The following is a 19212-nucleotide window of genomic DNA, read 5'->3' as shown; positions in this document are numbered from 1 at the left end:
AGAAATGGTGTAATGATGAAGTAAAGACACTTCAGGATCACTGTCATGGACTATGTTCCACTCAGCTTAACACTCCCAAGAAACTCCAGGACACAGCTTTGTTATTTTCATGAAATTTACTTGAGAATTTGTGAAAAAAACGTTGCTTTAGCAGAAAGGAAAGAAAGAAAGGCGAGAAAGGCGAAGCTGACGACTGAGAGGTCACACGTCCGCAGCTGATCACAGCACATGGCAGCCTCCACTTCCTGATTCCCAGAATGCACCACCTCTAGGTTGCTATGGTTACAGATATAAACAAATAAAGTTGAACAGCCAAAAAACAAACCAACATTTTAAATATGATATCAAGTGACATGACAATCACAGAACACACACAAAAACAATGAAGTCTTCAAATATTAGCGACAGAATGGTGGCTAATGGATTAAATCACACAGCGGATCAATGCCACATAAAAGTTAAATACTCCACCAACAATGCATTAAAGTCTGCAACTTGCTTCAAAAAAGTGGCATCTCTTTTCTCTTTCCGTCACATTTTCTGTCCAATAGACGAAGCACAGTGTAAACAGCAGGACATTTGTTTTCAAAGCTTGATGCGCTTGATAAGGCACAGTGTGGGAAAAAACCAAACCAAATGAAAAATGCAACAATGTTGCAACTTCACCACTAAATCACACCGAGTCCACCAGACTTTATATGTGAAGGAACCATTAGACCAGGGGTGTCAAAGTCTTTATTTGGCCCGAGAGGCAATACCAAATTATTATCTTATTATTGTACTATAAAAGCTGACCCGCCGGTATTATACGGCGCATTTACAGCTAATACTACAAATCCCACAATGCCCTGCTGTTGTTTTGGCGCGTCAATCAGGACAGGACCCAGAAACGCTCCTCTGTGACAGTCGTCATAGCAACCTCAAGCTAGAGCTGTCTCCCAGCTACCCCTTCCCAAAAATGGAGAAAAGAAAGGCAGAATTTATTAACCTGTTAAAAAAGTTTATTTTGATATTTAAATCAGAAGGATGCAAATAGAAAAGAAGCATACGATTTTTATTTAATTTTTATTTAATAAATTAATGACATTGATGTGTTTTTTATTTGAAATTTGATTTTGCATGTCTGCACTATTTAGTTATATATTGTATTTTTATAAGCGTTGCTGGTTCCATATTTAATGTTAAAGCAAAACATGTTTGGTATATATTAAAAGGTTTATTTGTTCAATGTTGGCCCGCGATTTTATTCAAGTTTTAAATTTTGGCCCATTGTGTATTTGAGTTTGACACCCCTGGTCTAAAGGGAAAAAAATCATCTCTGAAACTCATTAATTAACACATCATATTGGATTTGTTTAATCCTTAAAACAACTAGTAGTTGTGTATCAGAGAGGGTTATGGGCTGGACTATTTGCTGGCTGGGTGCAGTTACTTCCTGGAGTCAGTTTGACACTGTGTGCTCTGCAGACTAGATACAATGTGTTGATAAGCGAGCTTTAAAGGCATCAGCGGTTTTCTCTTTAATCTTTAGAAAGTTGTTTTCTTATGTTTCCAGTCCTTCTGCTTAGCTCAGCTAATAACCACCTCGCTCTCACCTCGTATCTCTGGTTTCTCCTCTTCTACGTCTCAGCAAGAAAATGAATAGATATGGGAAGTTGACGTGACGCTCAATTTTTGTGTTCCCAGTGACAAATATTACTAAAATTTGATAATATTTCATTAAAATTAATGTTTTAATATGCAGTTCCTTCTTCTACATCTAATCCATCTGCAAACAATGAGTATCGTTCTTCAACTATGCAAATATTCTGTTTTGAACATGACCAACTTTTCCAGAATTTAATTGAAAATGATGCAGTTTAATGTCTCAGTGTACTCTGAAATTAATGCACATTTGCAACATTTAAAATTCTTTATTGAGCATGATAGTGTTTTGAAAGTAAAAAAAAGATTCAAAATCACATTTTATGTTGGACTAAAGGACTAAAAAAAGACACAAAATGACCAAAAAAAGACACAAAATGACAAAAAAAGACACAAAATGACTAAAAAAAGACACAAAATTACCAAAAAAAGACACAAAATGACTTACAAAGACATGAAAAGAATTCAAAAATGGACAGATCAGTTCTGTCTCAAATATTTTCTTAATATTACTATTTCCGTGCAGTGTTGGAACTGGTCGTCTTAAGGTAGTCCTTTGGTACAAAGCAGTTTAAGTATTGATCTGAATATTTTTATCAATTTACATTGATTGATCATTGAAAATAATGTAAATTGATAAAAATATTCATAACTAATATGCCTTGGGCTGATCTATCTTATCTGTCCAACATTCTCTGAATTAAATAATGACATTCTTTATTTTGTTGCACCGGTGGACACATTTTAGGACTACCACACCAAAAAGTTAATAATAATATGCTAAATATATGAAGAATTAGAAATGGACATATTCACTTTTGAATTATTCACATATAAGGGAATATATAATTGTATGTCATTTGACATATATTTTTGAATTATTCTTTTTTTCACTTTGAATTTGAGTTCACGTCAACCACCCATATATTTCCTGAAATGCTAAAATTTCATTTGAATCCTGACAAAATGATTTTTATGTCTTTTTTAAGTCTTTTTCAGTAATTGATATGAAGATGAGAACATTGACAGTTACCATAAGGGACTCTCAGATTTGTAGAAAACTTCTTTGAAATAAAGCTTTGATGTGAAAAATACAGATCTTGATGTAATGGCATAGACATATAAAATAGAAATACTCAAGTAAAATACAAATACCTTGAATTTGTACTTGGGCACAGTACTTTAATAAATGTACTTAGTTGCACCATGAGAAGATTGTTTTTAAATCTCTCATATCTGTATGCCAAATAGGAACTTAGCGCTAGGAAATGTTAGCGTAGCTTAGCATAAAGTCAAGGGAAGACAGTTAGCCTGGCTCCGTCTAAAGGGAAAAAAAACATCTCTGAAACTCATTAATTAACACATCATATTGGATTTGTTTAATCCTTAAAGCTGTGTTGTAAGAAGTACAAGTTGTGTATCAGAGAGGGTTATGGGCTGGACTATTTGCTGGCTGGACATATATTTTTGAATTATTCTTTTTTTCATGTCAACCACCCATATATTTCCTGAAATGCTAAAATTTCATTTGAATCCTAGCTGACAAAATGATTTGTATGTCTTTTTTAAGTCTTTTTCACTAATTGATATGAAGATGAGAACATTGACAGTTAGCATAAGGGACTCTCAGATTTGTAGAAAACTTCTTTGAAATAAAGCTTTGATGTGAAAAATACAGATCTTAGTGGAGTGAGCCCACACACTTTGGCTATTAATAAAGCATATTTTCATGTGTCATCTCAGCTACAAATCAGTATACAAGAGGCCTGCGAGCTCCACTAATCAGTGCTGCTGCCAGTCACACCTTCTCTTAAACTTTGCCCTCGTAAACAGATCTGCACGGACCCCTGCAGGAGAAACTGTTCCTTAGCTCGATTGTACAACAAATAATGAGGTCCTCACAGTCTGATTTTTTTCATTTCTTGGCATTTTCAGTGTGAATCACTGCTTTTACAATACACCTATTGAATGTATTAAATAGCTGTTGCTCCTATAATGGATGTGGATGCAGTGAAAGCTGAGCTGTGGTCACTCCCGAACCATCATTCTGCCCTATAGCCACATCAGGACACACTGTAAAAAAATAATCTGTTAAATTTACAGTAAATTACCGGCAGCTGTGCACTGCAAAAAAGCCAACTTGTATTTTTTGGCCTAAAACAGTGATTTAAGTTGGTAAAACTTGGAAATATAAATTATTGACATTTAAGGCAATAATGTAAGTTAGCACAACAAATGAAGCCAGTTGTCTGCTCAAAAACAAGTTGGTGAGTTGTTGTTACTTATATCTTTAAGTTGGGGTTCACAACAAGGGACAATAGTTCTGATAACTCTTATTTCTTTGTTGTGAAATGCGGGAAAGCGGTGAAATTCATTAGCAAAAGCTAGCGGCTACCTGATGCTAGTGGCGCTGCTTGTATCAGCTACAAGAGTAGCCATTAGCGTATCAATGCTAACTCAAAATTGTGGTCACAGCATTAGCTGACATTTCATAGCGGCGTTACAGTTCAGCACATTGCAGAAGTTAGCAGAAGTAAGGATTAAAAGTTATTACAATGTAAAATTATAAGTTAGTACAACTTACAGTTGAGTTGACAAAAATCTGAATTCAGAGTTGAGCAAACTCAAAAACAAAACTTAAAATATTTAGTTTAATTGTCCAACTTAAAATGTTATCGAAGTTTGTTGCCTTGAAATTTTGAGTTCACCCAACTTTTCTTTTTTTGCAGTGTGGTTGCCAGAACTTCACCGTAAAAAATACAGTGAGGGGGTTTTCTACTGTAAATTTAAATATCAGCAAAAACTAATTTAGACTGAATATTCTCCTTATTTTTAAGGTAATTGTGTCATTCATTCACACATCATGGCAAATCTCCATTAACTTTACATGAAAATGTTATATTTTTACAGCAAAACTGTGCGTTTCCTACAGTTCATGACAGTAAAAGTCAAAATTGTGCTATTCCTTGATTTACGGTAATTAAAAGTGCCTACTACGGTAATACACAATTTTTTATTTTACGCCCCATTCCTGACGCAATTTGACAGTGTTTTACTGTAATTTCTACAACATTTTTTACAGTGTACCATGAATACAATAACAACATGTATTATCCTGCCTGCTCTTTGAGTGTTGAGTCTGTTTTCTTTTCAGCTCTGTTCTCTTCCCTGTTCCCCCCAGTGGAGTTGTGTACTCTCTTGTCTCTTGGTCATGTAAGCAACCCAGTAAACAGTGAAGGCACATAGGTGAGTCAGAATTGTGCTGTGGCCTTCAGTGAGGCTCCAGTGAGGAGAACGAGGCTTATAATGGGCTTATAAGGAGGAGTAAAAGACTCTGACGGCAGGACAAACAGTACAGGAGAAGAAAACGGGCACTTAAATTAGTATTGACAGTGCAGCCTTTTAAAAGAACAGCTTATACTGCTAATCACCTCACTTTTATCTCATGTGTGGGAGAAACACAGTGTTTAAATGTGTTGGATTAAATTTGTTAATATTGGGGGATTTGGTCGGCACGTTTTGGCACCATTAGATAAAATGTATCTAGGAATCAAAGTGTTTCCTCTTTCCTTCGTCTCTCGTTTCACATTTTACTTTCACTCAGCCGTGGCTTGCTTCTCAGTACAAAGAGAGCAAAACAAACTGCCCCCACAAAGTCCCATCTACCACAGCTTACATTGCTAATCCCTCTGCAGTCAAAAAGCTCATCACTGCGGAATGACACAGGGTCTTGCCTCGAAACACGTCATTGCTCTCTGTTACACAAACTAAACAGAAAAGGCTAACTGGGGAGGTGTGAGGCAGAGTGGTTGCTTTAATAGCATCTTGAGTGTGTTGTGATAAAAACAGATTGAAACAGAGGTATCACTTTATTTTAAAGTCCTTGTAATACCGTTAATAAGTAGAAAGCCCCTCATAAGATCCTTATCAACGTTATGTGTTAATCAAAAATGAGTTGACTGATATTATCGGTCGATATTGGCCTATCAAAGAATTATCAGCATCAGTATGCTGTCTGATATGTGTCATTATAAAAACTTTTTTCACACAATATAATATAATGCAGAAAATGCTGCTTGGCGAGATTTAGAAATGGTGTTAGCTATTCTTTTTTTTTATTATTCTTTAAAAAAAATAGAAGTAGAGTAAAAAATAGTAGATGTTTTAGCTCTTAGTTTTAGTCCTATTTATTCTTTATATTCTAAGTTATTATTCATATAATTAGCTGACAGTAATGTTTATATAATGTAAAATAATGTATAAGGTTTCCTCATACAATTTTTCTAACAAATGGTGACCCCGATTGTACTGCTCCTCGAATTGAAAGTGAGAGCAATGCCTTGATAAGGTTAATAAATCCTTTATTTCACACTTTACCACACATTCATGCAGCTCCCCCATCTTGAATAAGCACTAAATGTGTCAATACGCTTTTTTAGTGGTAAAGCACAAAAACCTTTCATGACTTTCTTATAAATGGCATGGATTTATTAACCTTACTAAGGCATTCTTCTTACTTTAGAGCTTATAACTGCTAATACAAGCATAACAGTGTAGGTATTAATCCTACTAAAGCAACAAAAACAACTCACAAAAAAACACACAAAATGACCAAAAAAACCACACAAAATGACCAAAAAAAGACACAAAATTACCAAAAAAGACACAAAATGACAAAAAAACAACACAAAATGACCAAAAAAAGACATTAAATTAATTAACAGACTAAAACACATGAACACTTAAACACAGTGGAGACAGAGCTGACTTCCAAAATTATTTGGCGACCCCCAGAAATCATCTCGCGACCCCAATTGGGGTCGGGACCCCAAGGTTGAGAATAGCTGCTCGAAACAACTAAAAGAAGCTCATAAGGCTCTAAAGCATTCTATTAACTTAAACAGTGTTTTTAATCTTTCAATTATTGTCTTAATGATGCTGTTATACACACTTAAATAGTTGTATTAACACATTATAATGTTAAATATATAATTTAATACTTGAATTAATGCTTCTTACAAGGACCTTAATATAAAACCAGCAGTGGGAATCTGTAACAGGCTGCTTTGCTTCCACAAAGGTCTCTTTAAATTCACCCGAGACTTTTAGTTCCAAAGCACGTTAGCTGCAGCTTGTGTGACTTTAAATACTAAAGGGTGTGGGTTATATCAGCTCCATAGCAAGTCTAATACAATCACTTTGGGTTTTTAAGTGATAGGCAGGCAGATTTACCCTGTCATTAAACGAGCAAAGCACTCTTTTGAAGCAGAGGTGGAGAATAGGCACTTCTTATCATTGTCTCCAAGTAAAATAAATCCCAGGAGAACACACATCATTTCAGAGACGGTTTCCAAATCCGCAGGTTTTTCCGTCTTATTAGATTTCAGGTCATATTAGAGCTTGCAGTTCCTTGCCTATGGCACATAGATACAAAATGTCAGTGTAGCCTTTTGCACTGCACGGATACAGATGTGAGATATCTCTCAAGGTTGCCCCTTTCACCATCCAAGCTGTAATGAAATGAAATACCTTGTTTACAGACACAGCCGCTGTTTATGTCTCGCAAATGTCGTTGTGGAATGTAATTAAAAACAGTGAAAGCAATTTTCTGATAATCACCAAAACGAAGAAAATGAATGTGCTGAAAACCAAAAATCTGCCCAAATCTTCTCCTCAGATCAGGATGCCCTTTATATTAATATCAGCATTGACAAGCATTACACGCACATCTCTTCCTCCTATCACACTCGTGAAAATGGGATTTGGAGTTCAATGGATTTTGGGGGTGAAAATCCTACAGAGCAAGATCACCTTGAGATGACTCGATTGAGGATGTCGTGTGTGCCTGGTGTACATTGCCATATTTCTCTCTCTGCCTCTTATTGGTAGAAGTGTTTGCAATATCTGGAGAACCTTGTTATCAAATATTAAAGATGTTATCCAGCCCTCCAAGACTGCCAACTAGAGCAGGAGACATGTCCCCCTCCCCTCTTTACCGTCTCTCACTTTCTTCTCTCGACTTCGTCTCCTTCCAAATGTCAGATTCTTCTTCAGACGTGCTTTTTTTCCTGCCTTTGCTTTACTTTTTCCACATGTTGATATTGCCTATATTATTCATCCCCTCTTTCGCTACAACCTCCCTGTTGTAGGTATCATCGCTTCAAGAAAAAGTGTTGATTTATTATTGAAATCTTAATACTCACACGTCATGTCAAATGCACATGAATGCATACAAAAAGAGCTGCTGCACTGCAAAAAAGCCAACTTGTATTTTTTGGCCTAAAACTGTGATTTAAGTTGGTAAAACTTGGAAATATAAATTACTGACATTTAGGGCAATAATGTAAGTTAGCACAACAAAGGAAGCCAGTTGTCTGCTCAAAAACAAGTTTGTGAGTTGTTGTTACTTATATCTTTAAGTTGGGGTTCACAACAAGGGACAATAGTTCTGATAACTCTTATTTCTTTGTTGTGAAATTCGGTCATTAGCGAAAGCTAGCGGCTAACTGATGCTAGCGGCTAACTGATGCAAGCGGGGCTGCTTGTTACAGCTACAAGAGTAGCCATTAGCATATCAATGCTAACTCAAAATTGTGGCTACAACATTAGCTGACATTTCATAGCGGCGTTACAATCGTGCCAGAGAAATTCAGAGTTGAGCAAACTCAAAAACAAAACTTAAAATATTTAGTTTAATTGTCCAACTTAAAATTTTATCGAAGTTTGTTGCCTTGAAATTTTGAGTTCACCCAACTTTTCTTTTTTTGCAGTGTGGTACCCCCACAGTGATGACAAAATATCAGGAAATCATTGCACCCGGCTGAAAAATAATCCAGCACATGCCCCCCGTAAAAAAACAGCAACTTATATTTCCACAAAATAATGAACATGTATCATTTGTTAATCGGTTAACTCTAGTTCAGGGTTTTTTTGTTGTTTTTTTAACCTTTGGGCAGAGTATTAATGTTAATGTTACACTCAACTTCCACAAACTGAAAACACACTGAGAGGGTTAAAGGTCTAAAAAGAGACACACACAATGTGTTGTGGTAGCAAAGCAAAGCCCGAAAGCATACCCTGCTTTATCGTGTATTTTACTCTAAATGGGATAAAAACGTACAAAATGAACATCATGCTACATTGAAGGAGACGTGAAACTAGCGATTGAGACGATAAAGTCATTAGGAACATGTTTACTGAAATCATAAATCAAGTGAGAAGTAGGATCATCTTCTCATAGACGTCTGTACAATCAGACTTCTTCTTGCCATAAACAGTCGCCCCCTGCTGGCTATTGGAAAGAATGCAGGCTTAAGGCACTGCTGCACTGGCTTCAGTTTTCAGACCTGGAGCTGCTTGGTCTTAAATGGTAAATGGACGGCACTTATATAGTGATTTTCTAGTCTTTGCGACCACTCAAAGCATTTTTTACTACAGACGGTGCTCACTCACTCTGGTGGCTGAGGCTTCTCTTAATAGTGCCACCTGCCACCATCAGGAATTGATTCAAACACTGATGAATCGGAGCAATTTAGGATTCAGGCCCCGTTTACACGAGGACGCTTGCGGGTAAAAACGACAAAATATTTTATCAGAAGTGCCTTTCGTTTAGACGGTGACGGCATTTTTGGGGCTTAAAAACGCAAAAATCTGAAACCACCTTCCAAAGTTGAAAAGTTGAATCCGCTCCTCCGTAGCGTGTCGTCTACAATGCCAAGACACAAAACTCTGATCTGATCTGCTCACGTCACGTATGTGTTTACGTCACATACATGCTCCAGTACAGGAAATAAACAAACGTGGGATTATTTCCATGGTGGGACCTTCAAGCTGCTCTGGCAGCTCTAATAAACTTACAGGAGTCTTTCCACCAAATGTACAGGATATGTACAGATAGTATTAGTGAACAGAGAAGGATCTGGAATTACCTCCATCACATTCTGGATGCAGCAATTGGTCGGAGGCGAGCCAGACGGCTGTGAACGAGACCTGGGAGATCTAGTGATGGTGGAGAACTTTGTGGAAGGAGTAGCTGATGAAAATGTGTGGCGTGAAAACTTCTGCATGCCCAAAGATGCTCTTATGGCTTTAAGTGATGCCGCCTGGCTGCATACAATCGAACGAAAATGCTCGTCTAAACGAGGAATAAAAAGTGAAGACGCGACGCCACTTTTGCGTCTTCTGTTCAGACCGTCCTCGTGTAAACGTAGCCTCAGTGTCTTGCCCAAGGATACTTTGACTTGCAGGCTGCCATGGCCACTACAACTGTGCCAGTACGGCAATATTTTGGATATGAAGCTGAAGAATTGTGGTGCCACTTCACTATCTGTAGAGTTTATTGGTGGTTGGCAACCCAGCTTAAAGGTGCATTGCCGCCACTGCCAAGTGAACTGCAGTCACTCACATTCTCGGGCTCTCAGTCCCATTATGTTCCACTCAGGAGCAGCTGCTGAGTCAAGTGGTATTTCACTTAGTGGTGAATTAAGCCTACGGATCATGTGTTTGGCTTCATATCACTGGTTTGAACATTTTTACACCAAACAATCATATTCCCCAACATTTTCAATTTCTAAAGACGAAGAAACATTGTAGATGAACAAATTTGATTATCAAATCCTGACCTTTTAAATCAGACCAGCCCACTTCATAACGTTTCCCATGACGCCATCTTGTTTACTTATTACACTCATTTCTTAAAAAAAAAAAAGGGGAACAAGTTAGATAGTGTTTGGCACATCAAAGACTTGTAAATGAGAATCCTCATGTCTCGGCTTTGTCTGATAACATCTCCTATTTCCCCCACAGCAGCCTGCTGAGAGTCCTGCAAGCTGAGCCCGTGGCTATGGAAAAGGCTTTTGTGAAATACTGTAGAGAGCAAATTGAGATTCCAAAGATTTAAACCGTACTCTCAGACACAGACTGTTATCCTTTGGCATTTTCCACCCGAACAGATTTACTTCAGCACGTGACCTTTTGTCTGTGAATATTTAAGGAGTTATTTATCTATGACTGCATCTAATGGTGAGTGAAAGCCCTCTGTGTCTAATGGTGTCTCCTGACTGGAGTGGAAAAGGTAGAAGCTGCTTTATAGGGCAAGATAAATCATTTCTCGATTTGTATACATTACAATTGCTTCTAAAAGCCAATATTGGAGGGTAATGTAATATGTTCTCCTAATGTGCATTTTATATCAGTCATAAATCACTGCATGTCACACTTTTATTTTTTCTCTTCAGAAGATGATTCCTGCGTTTAAAAAAACAAAAATCTTTTGGAAGTAAAGTAGGCATTCATTAGAATAAAGTACAGGCTTATAGAAAGTTTCATTGGGAAAGTGGCTTTCAATAAAAATGTGGGAAGGTTGTTTATTGAAACAAATGCTCCGATTGTCTCCTCTTAATAACCTCTTCTCCTAATGGCTAAGAAGACTGAGGATTAACCAGTAATCAATCTCTTATTGAGTGTTTTAGCTCAGCAGAGAGTAATAACACCTTCAATTAGACTTTCAAGACATTTTTTTTTCTCTTCCTTGTATACCATTAAACCTAATCAGTGTTTCAGGCTAATTTTGGCGTTAATCTAATGGCAAGGCGGTGTGTGCTTACACAGCTAATTCGGGTCAATATATTGAAGGATATTGCGCTTTTATCATTGCTGTAAATATTGTGTGTTTTGGCAGGTGCACAATAGGAGGGAGGGAAGGAAGGCGGCAAGAGAAAAAAGATGGACAGCGAAGGAAATAAAGAAAGACAATGAAAAATTGAAGGATAGAAAGAGTAAAATGAAAGAAGAGGATCCTGTACAGGCTTTTAAAGAAAATAGACCACTTGAAATATAGAGGGAAAAGTGGAATTGATGAAAAGAGGAAATGTTAATATGGCTTTTTAAAAGTGATGGCTTCTTCCGGCTCAGGTTCCAGCAGCGTCTGCACTGCAAAAAAAGAAAAGTTGGGTGAACTCAAAATTTCAAGGCAACAAACTTCGATTTTACATTTTAAGTTGGACAATTAAACTAAATATTTTAAGTTTTGCTTTTGAGTTTGCTCAACTCTGAATTCAGATTTTTGTCAACTCAACTGTAAATTGTACTAACTTATAAATTAACACTGTAATAACTTTTAATCCTTACTTCTGCTAACTTCTGCAATGTGACGATTGTAACGCTGCTATGAAATGTCAGCTAATGTTGCGACCACAATTTTGAGTTAGCATTGATACGCTAATGGCTACTCTTGTCGCTGTAACAAGCAGCCCCGCTAGCATCAGTTTGCCACTAGCATCAGTTAGCCGCTAGCATCAGTTAGCCGCTAGCTTTCGCTAATGACAGAATTTAACCGATTTCCTGCATTTCACAACAAAGAAATAAGAGTTATCAGAACTATTGTCCCTTGTTTTGAACCCCAACTTAAAGATATAAGTAACAACAACTCACCAACTTGTTTTTGAGCAGACAACTGGCTTCCTTTGTTGTGCTAACTTACATTATTGCCCTAAATGTCAATAATTTATATTCCCAAGTTTTACCAACTTAAATCACTGTTTTAGGCCCAAAAAATTCAAGTTGGCTTTTTTTGCAGTGTGGGAACAAACAGGAAAATTGTCTCTGGCAGAAGGAGGTTAGCTGAGTGTTCCTCCCTGAGTTGGAGGAGAGAACTATGGGTAAAAAGCAGGGTCACTCTCCCAGCAGCCAGCACCTCCTCCTGCTTCTCCTCTCACCTCTCCTTCTGTCACCTCCTAGCCTCCCCTCTCTTCTCTCTGCTCGCCTGGCTCTCTGCGTCTCATTCTGTCAGGACTCTTTTAGCTGACCCCAATCTCCCCACATACCATCAAGAAGTGTCGGTGCAGGTGCCTTAAGGGGTCGTGCATGGCCGGGTTGTTGTCACACCAATTGTTGCTGTAATCACACGTCTTCCTTTTCAAGTCCAGGGAGGTGGACTATCTGTCCTGCTGACTGTGGAGGGCTGGGATTTGGGCCAGAGGTCCCAGAGATGTTGCTGTGACTCCTAAATTAGGTGTGCAGACACAAGCGAATAGTGGGGGTGAGGATAATCCTGGTGTCTTATTGTTCTGGGGTCAAACTTCGATAGTGGCTGTAGTGCTTGACTCAGGTCTCAGTTTCAAGTCCTGTCTCGGGACTGGAGTCTCAGTGTGTTTTTAATGTGTCTCGGGTGAACACAGAAACACAGAAAACACAGAAAATCATTAGTTGGAAGGGACTGTGAACTGTCTTGATCTAATTTAGTCAGTTGATACGACAAATTTTGGACAAATAATGAAGCAGACAACAACTAAAACACCTCTCTGTCTGTGCATTGATATATACTTTTTAAATTTTATGACACAAAATGATCAGAAAGACACAAAATGGCCCAAAAAAACTAACAAAATGACCAAAAAAAAGACACAAAATGACCAAAAAAAAGACACAAAATGACCAAAAAAGACACAAAATGGCCCAAAAAACAAACAAAATGACCAAAAAATGACACAAAATTAGGTGTGCAGACACAAGCGAATAGTGGGGGTGAGGATAATCCTGGTGTCTTATTGGTCTGGGGTCAAACTTTGATAGTGGCTGTAGTGCTTGACTCAGGTCTCAGTTTCAAGTCCTGTCTCGGGACTGGTGTCTCGAGTGGATCTCAGTGTGTTTTTAATGTGTCTTGGGTGAACACAGAAACACAGAATACACAGAAAATCATTAGTTGGAAGGGACTGTGAACTGTCTTGATGTAATTTAGTTACTTTATGTCAGTAGTTCTCAACCTTTTTGAGTCGCGACCCCCAATTTAACATGCATGTTGTCTGAGACCCCCACTCACTGAACACAATCTCACACGCACAGTTCAGATCATACAAACTCAGTTGATACGACAAATTTTGGACAAATAATGAAGCAGACAACAACTAAAACACCTCTCTGTCTGTGCATTTATATATATATTTTTAATTTTATGACACAAAATGATCAGAAAGACACAAATTGACCAAAAAAGACACAAAGTGGCCCAAAAAAACAAACAAAATGATCAAAAAAAGACACAAAATGACCAAAAAAAGACACAAAATGACCAAAAAAAGACACAAAATTACCAAAAAACAAACAAAATTACCAAAAAAAGACACAAAATTACCAAAAAAAGACACAAAAATACCAAAAAGACACAAAATGACAAAACAAAACACAAAATGACCAAAAAAAAGACATCAAATGACCAAAAAGACTAAAACGCATTAACACATGAACACTTTAACACAGTGGAGACAGAGCTGACTTCCAAAATGATTTGGCGACCCCCAGAAATAATCTCGCGACCCCAATTGGGGTCCCGACCCCAAGGTTGAGAATAGCTGCTTTATATGACTGATGCATTTGAGAACTTTTTGTTTTTGTAGGAATTCCTTGTCATATTCCTCAAAGTGAGCCATCAATTAAGTAAGGTATCAAAAAGGTATCTCTACAAAAAGAGCTCAGCTTGAGGTCCACTTTATAGCTTTTTACTTTAACCAAATCTCAAAGTTTTCCTCAGTGAATGGAATTTGAAACATGATTTTAAAAACTCCATCCTTGGGATGTGGTTGAAATGGTGTCTTTAGAAATAAAAAATAGTGCTAAAAAACTGCTAAAAGACACTTTTTTATATACTGTTCCGTTCTTTGTCTTTTGACTTTTTCCTTGTTTTTATTTAATTCCTGCAGCTTTATTTATAAGCTAATTCTTGCAAAGTGCTACAAACAATCAAAACATCAATACATAATAAGTTAAGGGTGAAGGAATTTAAATATTAAGTAGTGTTGCATTAATATGCAGCAGTATACAATTGAATAATTGATCAGTAAAGAAAATCAGTAACTGCTTTTTCCCTTTGATGCCTGTTTGTGATATAGAATTAATTATTGGAAATCATTAGATAATTGCAATGTCCTATCTTGCAATGTTAGAATAAGCTTTTTTTTTTAATTGTGCACCTGCTCCAATATTATATGTAACGGTTCCTTCCTTGGCTCTTGCTACACCCTTCAACCAAATTCCATGAAAATCATAATTTCCCATAATTGTGTTGACAAACAAGCCAAACTGAAAACAGAACCTCTTTGGCGGAGCTAAAGAGAAAACCATGATGTGGTTAAAATCTGTGGACAAGCTACTTAGTGGACCTTAAGATGTTTTTTTATTGGCAAACTGCTCGTCTTCCTGTCAAAAATTCAAATTTCATGTTCATAGAAACACGTCTTGTTTCTGTTCTGGCGCTGAAACACAGGCATCATTTTTCAGGTACCCAGCCTCAGTGTAATAATTCTACACAAAAGGTCACCTGTGAAGCGACTATAACTTGATTCAGCTCCACGACTTTGAGAAGAATGAGCTCCAATCTTGCATAACCCCATTTCCAGCTCCGCCTGTGTGTAAACACACACATCAGACACACATATTAAGTAGCTGGGAGGATATGAGATGAGTGTGAGTGTGTTTGGGAGTGTGTGGCGACCTCCGAAAAAACAAGACCCGCTGATAGGAACCATGTTGTAATCATTTGGTCAGAGGATTATGAGAAACAATAACTCAAAGCCGGCCTTCGATCAAACGTGTGGATGGAAGACTGTCCTTGGTGCTGGAAAACAAACATCACCCCTGTGTCTCATAACTCTCCCACTATTACTGAGGATGGTGATTTGATATTGATTAGGTTTCATGAGAGCCCTCTGCTCATCCAGCTTATTGTTCCATAGGACGCCATGGAGCTTTGTCCTCCCCTGAGTCTCGTGGCCCTGTGCAAGCTGTATTATCTGCTGTTATGGCTTCACAGCAGCCTGCGCCCTGAATGTAGAATGGAGCTCATGACTCAGGCGCCACATTGTGTGCTTCCTCATAAAGCTATTATTTCTCTTGGCCCTGCGGACTGAGGCAAAACTTATCCATCTCTCTATTTTTATGCGTCTGTCTTTCTGTTATTTCTCTCATTGTCTGGCGTTTTGTTTTGGGTCAGCAGATGTGCAACCATGTGTTGATGGGCTTGTTTGTAATTAATGTGTCTGTCACCGAAAGGGGGACCAGAGCAATAGAATCGACACGGCGCTCGATGTTCTTTAGAAAATTGCTCGTATACACTTCAGCTTTGAGAGCATTAGGTTAGTCACAAGTGTACGCTTTGACTGCTCTGCTTATGAATTGAATCTGTTCATCACATATTCACGTTCACTTCACTTTTGCAGGTACTGATTGAGGCAACGGTTTCCAGAGAGCGGCGAGGCTACATTGCCATAGATGACATCATGGTGCTCAACTACCCCTGCTGTAAGTGCCACTTCTGACAATGAATTGCAATTACAAAAAAGGTGCTGGAGGGAAAAAAAGTTTAGTGGTTTTGGGGGGAAATCTGTATTTCAAAGCAGCATGTAACATAAAGAGGATGAGGAGAAGAGTAATGGCTGATCGACCTTTTATATTAGTACTGCAGGTTGTCCTGAGGCGCCCTGCGACAACAGCAGTGCTATTAAAACACTCTGACACCCAAATGCCAACACTCCCTCCACCTGAAAACGCACCTGCCGTTCCTGCCTCCGGCCTTGTTTGACAGCCAAATGTATTTATTAATCAGTGAAATCTTGAATTTTCTCGCTACACTTTCATGTTCTCTGGCCTGACTGGAAGTTGGCTGTAGCCTTTTGTCATGAGTAACTGTGCACAGAGGGGTTTTTCCCATCAAGCACTACATTTCAAAGCTTTATGAGAATGTTCCGGGTGGGTTTTTTTGTAACCGATGGCTCCCTGCAGGGGCGGGTTTTTTGTGTGGGTGAGGGTAGAAGTTCAATGTGTTGTTAGCCCCTGAGGACCCAGTAAAACATATTCACTAAGTCCCTTGAGCTTAATACCTGGACAGAGTCTCTCAGTGTCACACTCCATGTACATCTCTCTGCTGAACACCAGCTCATAGTGCATTTAACACCAATTGTCCAAGCTGCTTTCTACTGACTTATGCCTCATTTCCAATCCAAATCAAATCAACTTTATTTCTAGAGCCCTTTAAGACAGCATTAGCTGATACAAAGTGCTGTACATGGCAGGACAGACCAACAATAAAAACAATAAAAACAAAGAACAAGCAAAAACAACTAAAACAAAGCGAGTCTCATGCTGGGTAAAACAAAAAAAACGGTAAATAAAAGTGGGTTTTAAAATTAATCTCAATTTTAAAATTAATCTTAATTAAATCAGAATCAGAAGAATCAGAATTAAATCAGTGATCTACAGTGATCACGTCACTGTTAAGAATTCAATTAGCAACTTAAGATGCAAGAACAGAGTTGGAGTCAAGAGATGACCTCCATGACATGATCGGTTCAGAAGTATTCTGAAGATTCTCAGATTGCATTTCTTCCGATGTGTTTCACTTCTTTTGCAACCAAAATCCGCTCAAATGTGATTGCTCTATACCAGTAATTCTCAAACTTTTTGAGTCGCGACCCCCAATTTAACATGCATGTTGTCCGCGACCCTCGCTCATTGAACAGAATCTCACATGCACAGTTCAGATCACCCAAAAAAGAAAGAAAATGACCAAAAAAAGGAAACAAAATGACCAAAAAAGACACAAAATGACAAAAAAAAGACACAAAATTACCAAAGAAAGGAAACAAAATGACCAAAAAAGACACAAATTGACCACAAAATGATCAAAAAAAGACACAAAAAAAGACACAAAATGACCAAAAAAAGACATTAAGTGACCAAAAAGACTAAAACACATTAACACATGAACACTTTAACACAGTGGAGACAGAGCTGACTTCCGAAATGATTTGGCGACCCCAAGGTTGAGAATAGCTGCTCTATACTACATGGAGTACCAATGGAAACCAGACTGCTTGCACACCAAAATCTTGTCCTGTTGCTTACAGATTCTGCCTTTGTATGCAGGTATCTGTTCATAGAGATTAGCATATTTGTAACCTCGACAACCAGGGTAGAACCAAAATGGTTCTATTGACAACCTTTTGCTAATGGAAAACCAAAAAGAGTGACTCCAGTTAAGTAGAGCTGGTTTTATGGAAATGCAGCACTACATTACTGACACAAGCTCGATGGGCATTCTTCTCTCTCTGGGATCCAGCGTTACGTCTGTTAATATTTATATACCCCCTGTTGTTATCACAATAGGGTCTGGAGACTTTACAGGGATGTCATGTCGCAGAGGAAACCAGCAGGGGTTTCATTAAACGAAACCAAAAGCACCCCGGCTGTGTGTTTGGTTGGTAGCCCTACTGTACGCGTCCCACCCTGTCAGTCACCCTGTTTCTCCACCAGACAGCAGATGGCATCTTCTGAATGCTCCCACTGTGGCCATTAAATAATTAAGACTCTCATCAAGACCTGAGCATGCCTTATGATGTGGCACATGGCCAGCTTGTATTACTTGGCAGCAAATGGTGCAAGAGAAGAAGAAAAAGGAGGAGGAGGAGTGAAAAACCGAAGGGAAGTGTCGCATCGTTAAAAAATACAACTAAATAAAAGAATAAAAAGCTCAACAAGTTCCTTTTTGTGAATTCTGGATAAAGCACGGTTGACATTTCTGGCTTTTTTTTTCTCCTGGGTCTTCGTCTTTGACTCTGAAACCAGTGTTGCACTCCACTAAAATATTTATCACGCTAAAGAGTCCTGAGGATAAGATCTGACACATTTAGCTGTGTAACACCGCCGTGCTTGCCAACTGCAGGGCCTGTTTTTTTCCCCCATTCACACTCATTTCAGTGTTTGTTTATGTTTGGCTTTCAGGCATGAATTATGAATTAACCTTAGGAGGCAGAGCCACTCAAAGGAAACATGGCCACCTGTGGGCTACAGATGTGAACACTCTCGCCTTACTGCTAACTGTACACAAACAAGATCAACAAATTGTCCCCCTCCCGCCAAAATAAAAGCTGGCTTTACGCTGGAAACCTCCACATACAGTTACCAAACCCCATTGGATTAACACATGCATTGACATAATAAATATGGAGCTTTCAGTGGCAAGAATGCACGGTGCTGGAGCTGATACTATTCTAGCATGGCAAACAATGGCAGATAAGATGAAGGAATTGCTGTAATTAATATTTTTATTTGCATTACTTGAACATGGTCTCTCATGTCCTGTAAGAATTTTATAGAGATCCAAGTTGGGGGGGTGGGGGGTCATCGCCTGGTCCTTTTTTATTTTATTTTTATTTTTTATTTTCCCTATTTTTATTTTATTTTTTTCTATTTATTTCATTATTATTATTATTATTATTATTATTATTATTATTTTCAATTTGATTGTAATGTACCTTTTGATTTTGTCGGACTGCTGTACTTGTTCTGTCTTTAACCCTATAAAGCCTGAACCATGAAATAATTGCCAGAAAATTCAATTTTTTTTAAAACCGAGTGCTTATTAACTTGCTGACGAATTTTAAAAAATAAATAAATTGCATATATGAATTCTAATTTGTATCATATTTGATACATCAGGTCTTTTTGTGCAATTTGTTGCTCACAGTTTGTTTTTCTTGAACTAACAAAAACATCAAACAACAACATTTTTAACTTTTC

General features: G+C 38.0%; 2 protein-coding genes across 3 annotated transcripts in view; one reads left to right on the top strand and one right to left on the bottom strand.

Annotated features, from left to right (window-relative positions):
* The window catches only part of LOC131975753 (trypsin-3), a 641927-nt gene that overhangs the window by 284919 nt on the left and 337796 nt on the right, over positions 1–19212 (bottom strand). The gene's annotated exons all lie outside the window — the stretch shown is intronic.
* ptprub (protein tyrosine phosphatase receptor type Ub) overlaps positions 1–19212 on the top strand; it is a 297634-nt gene that overhangs the window by 139235 nt on the left and 139187 nt on the right. For both annotated transcript variants that reach the window (XM_059338459.1, XM_059338458.1), the window contains exon 4: positions 15855–15936. In XM_059338459.1, coding sequence (XP_059194442.1) covers positions 15855–15936 — 82 coding nt within the window. The remainder of the gene's footprint in view (positions 1–15854; positions 15937–19212) is intronic.

The sequence above is a fragment of the Centropristis striata genome, chromosome 8 (assembly GCF_030273125.1).
Source record: "Centropristis striata isolate RG_2023a ecotype Rhode Island chromosome 8, C.striata_1.0, whole genome shotgun sequence".
NCBI classification, from domain to species: domain Eukaryota; kingdom Metazoa; phylum Chordata; class Actinopteri; order Perciformes; family Serranidae; genus Centropristis; species Centropristis striata.
The sequence above is the reverse complement of the archived record's forward strand: the minus strand, read 5'-3'. Positions and strand labels throughout refer to the sequence as shown.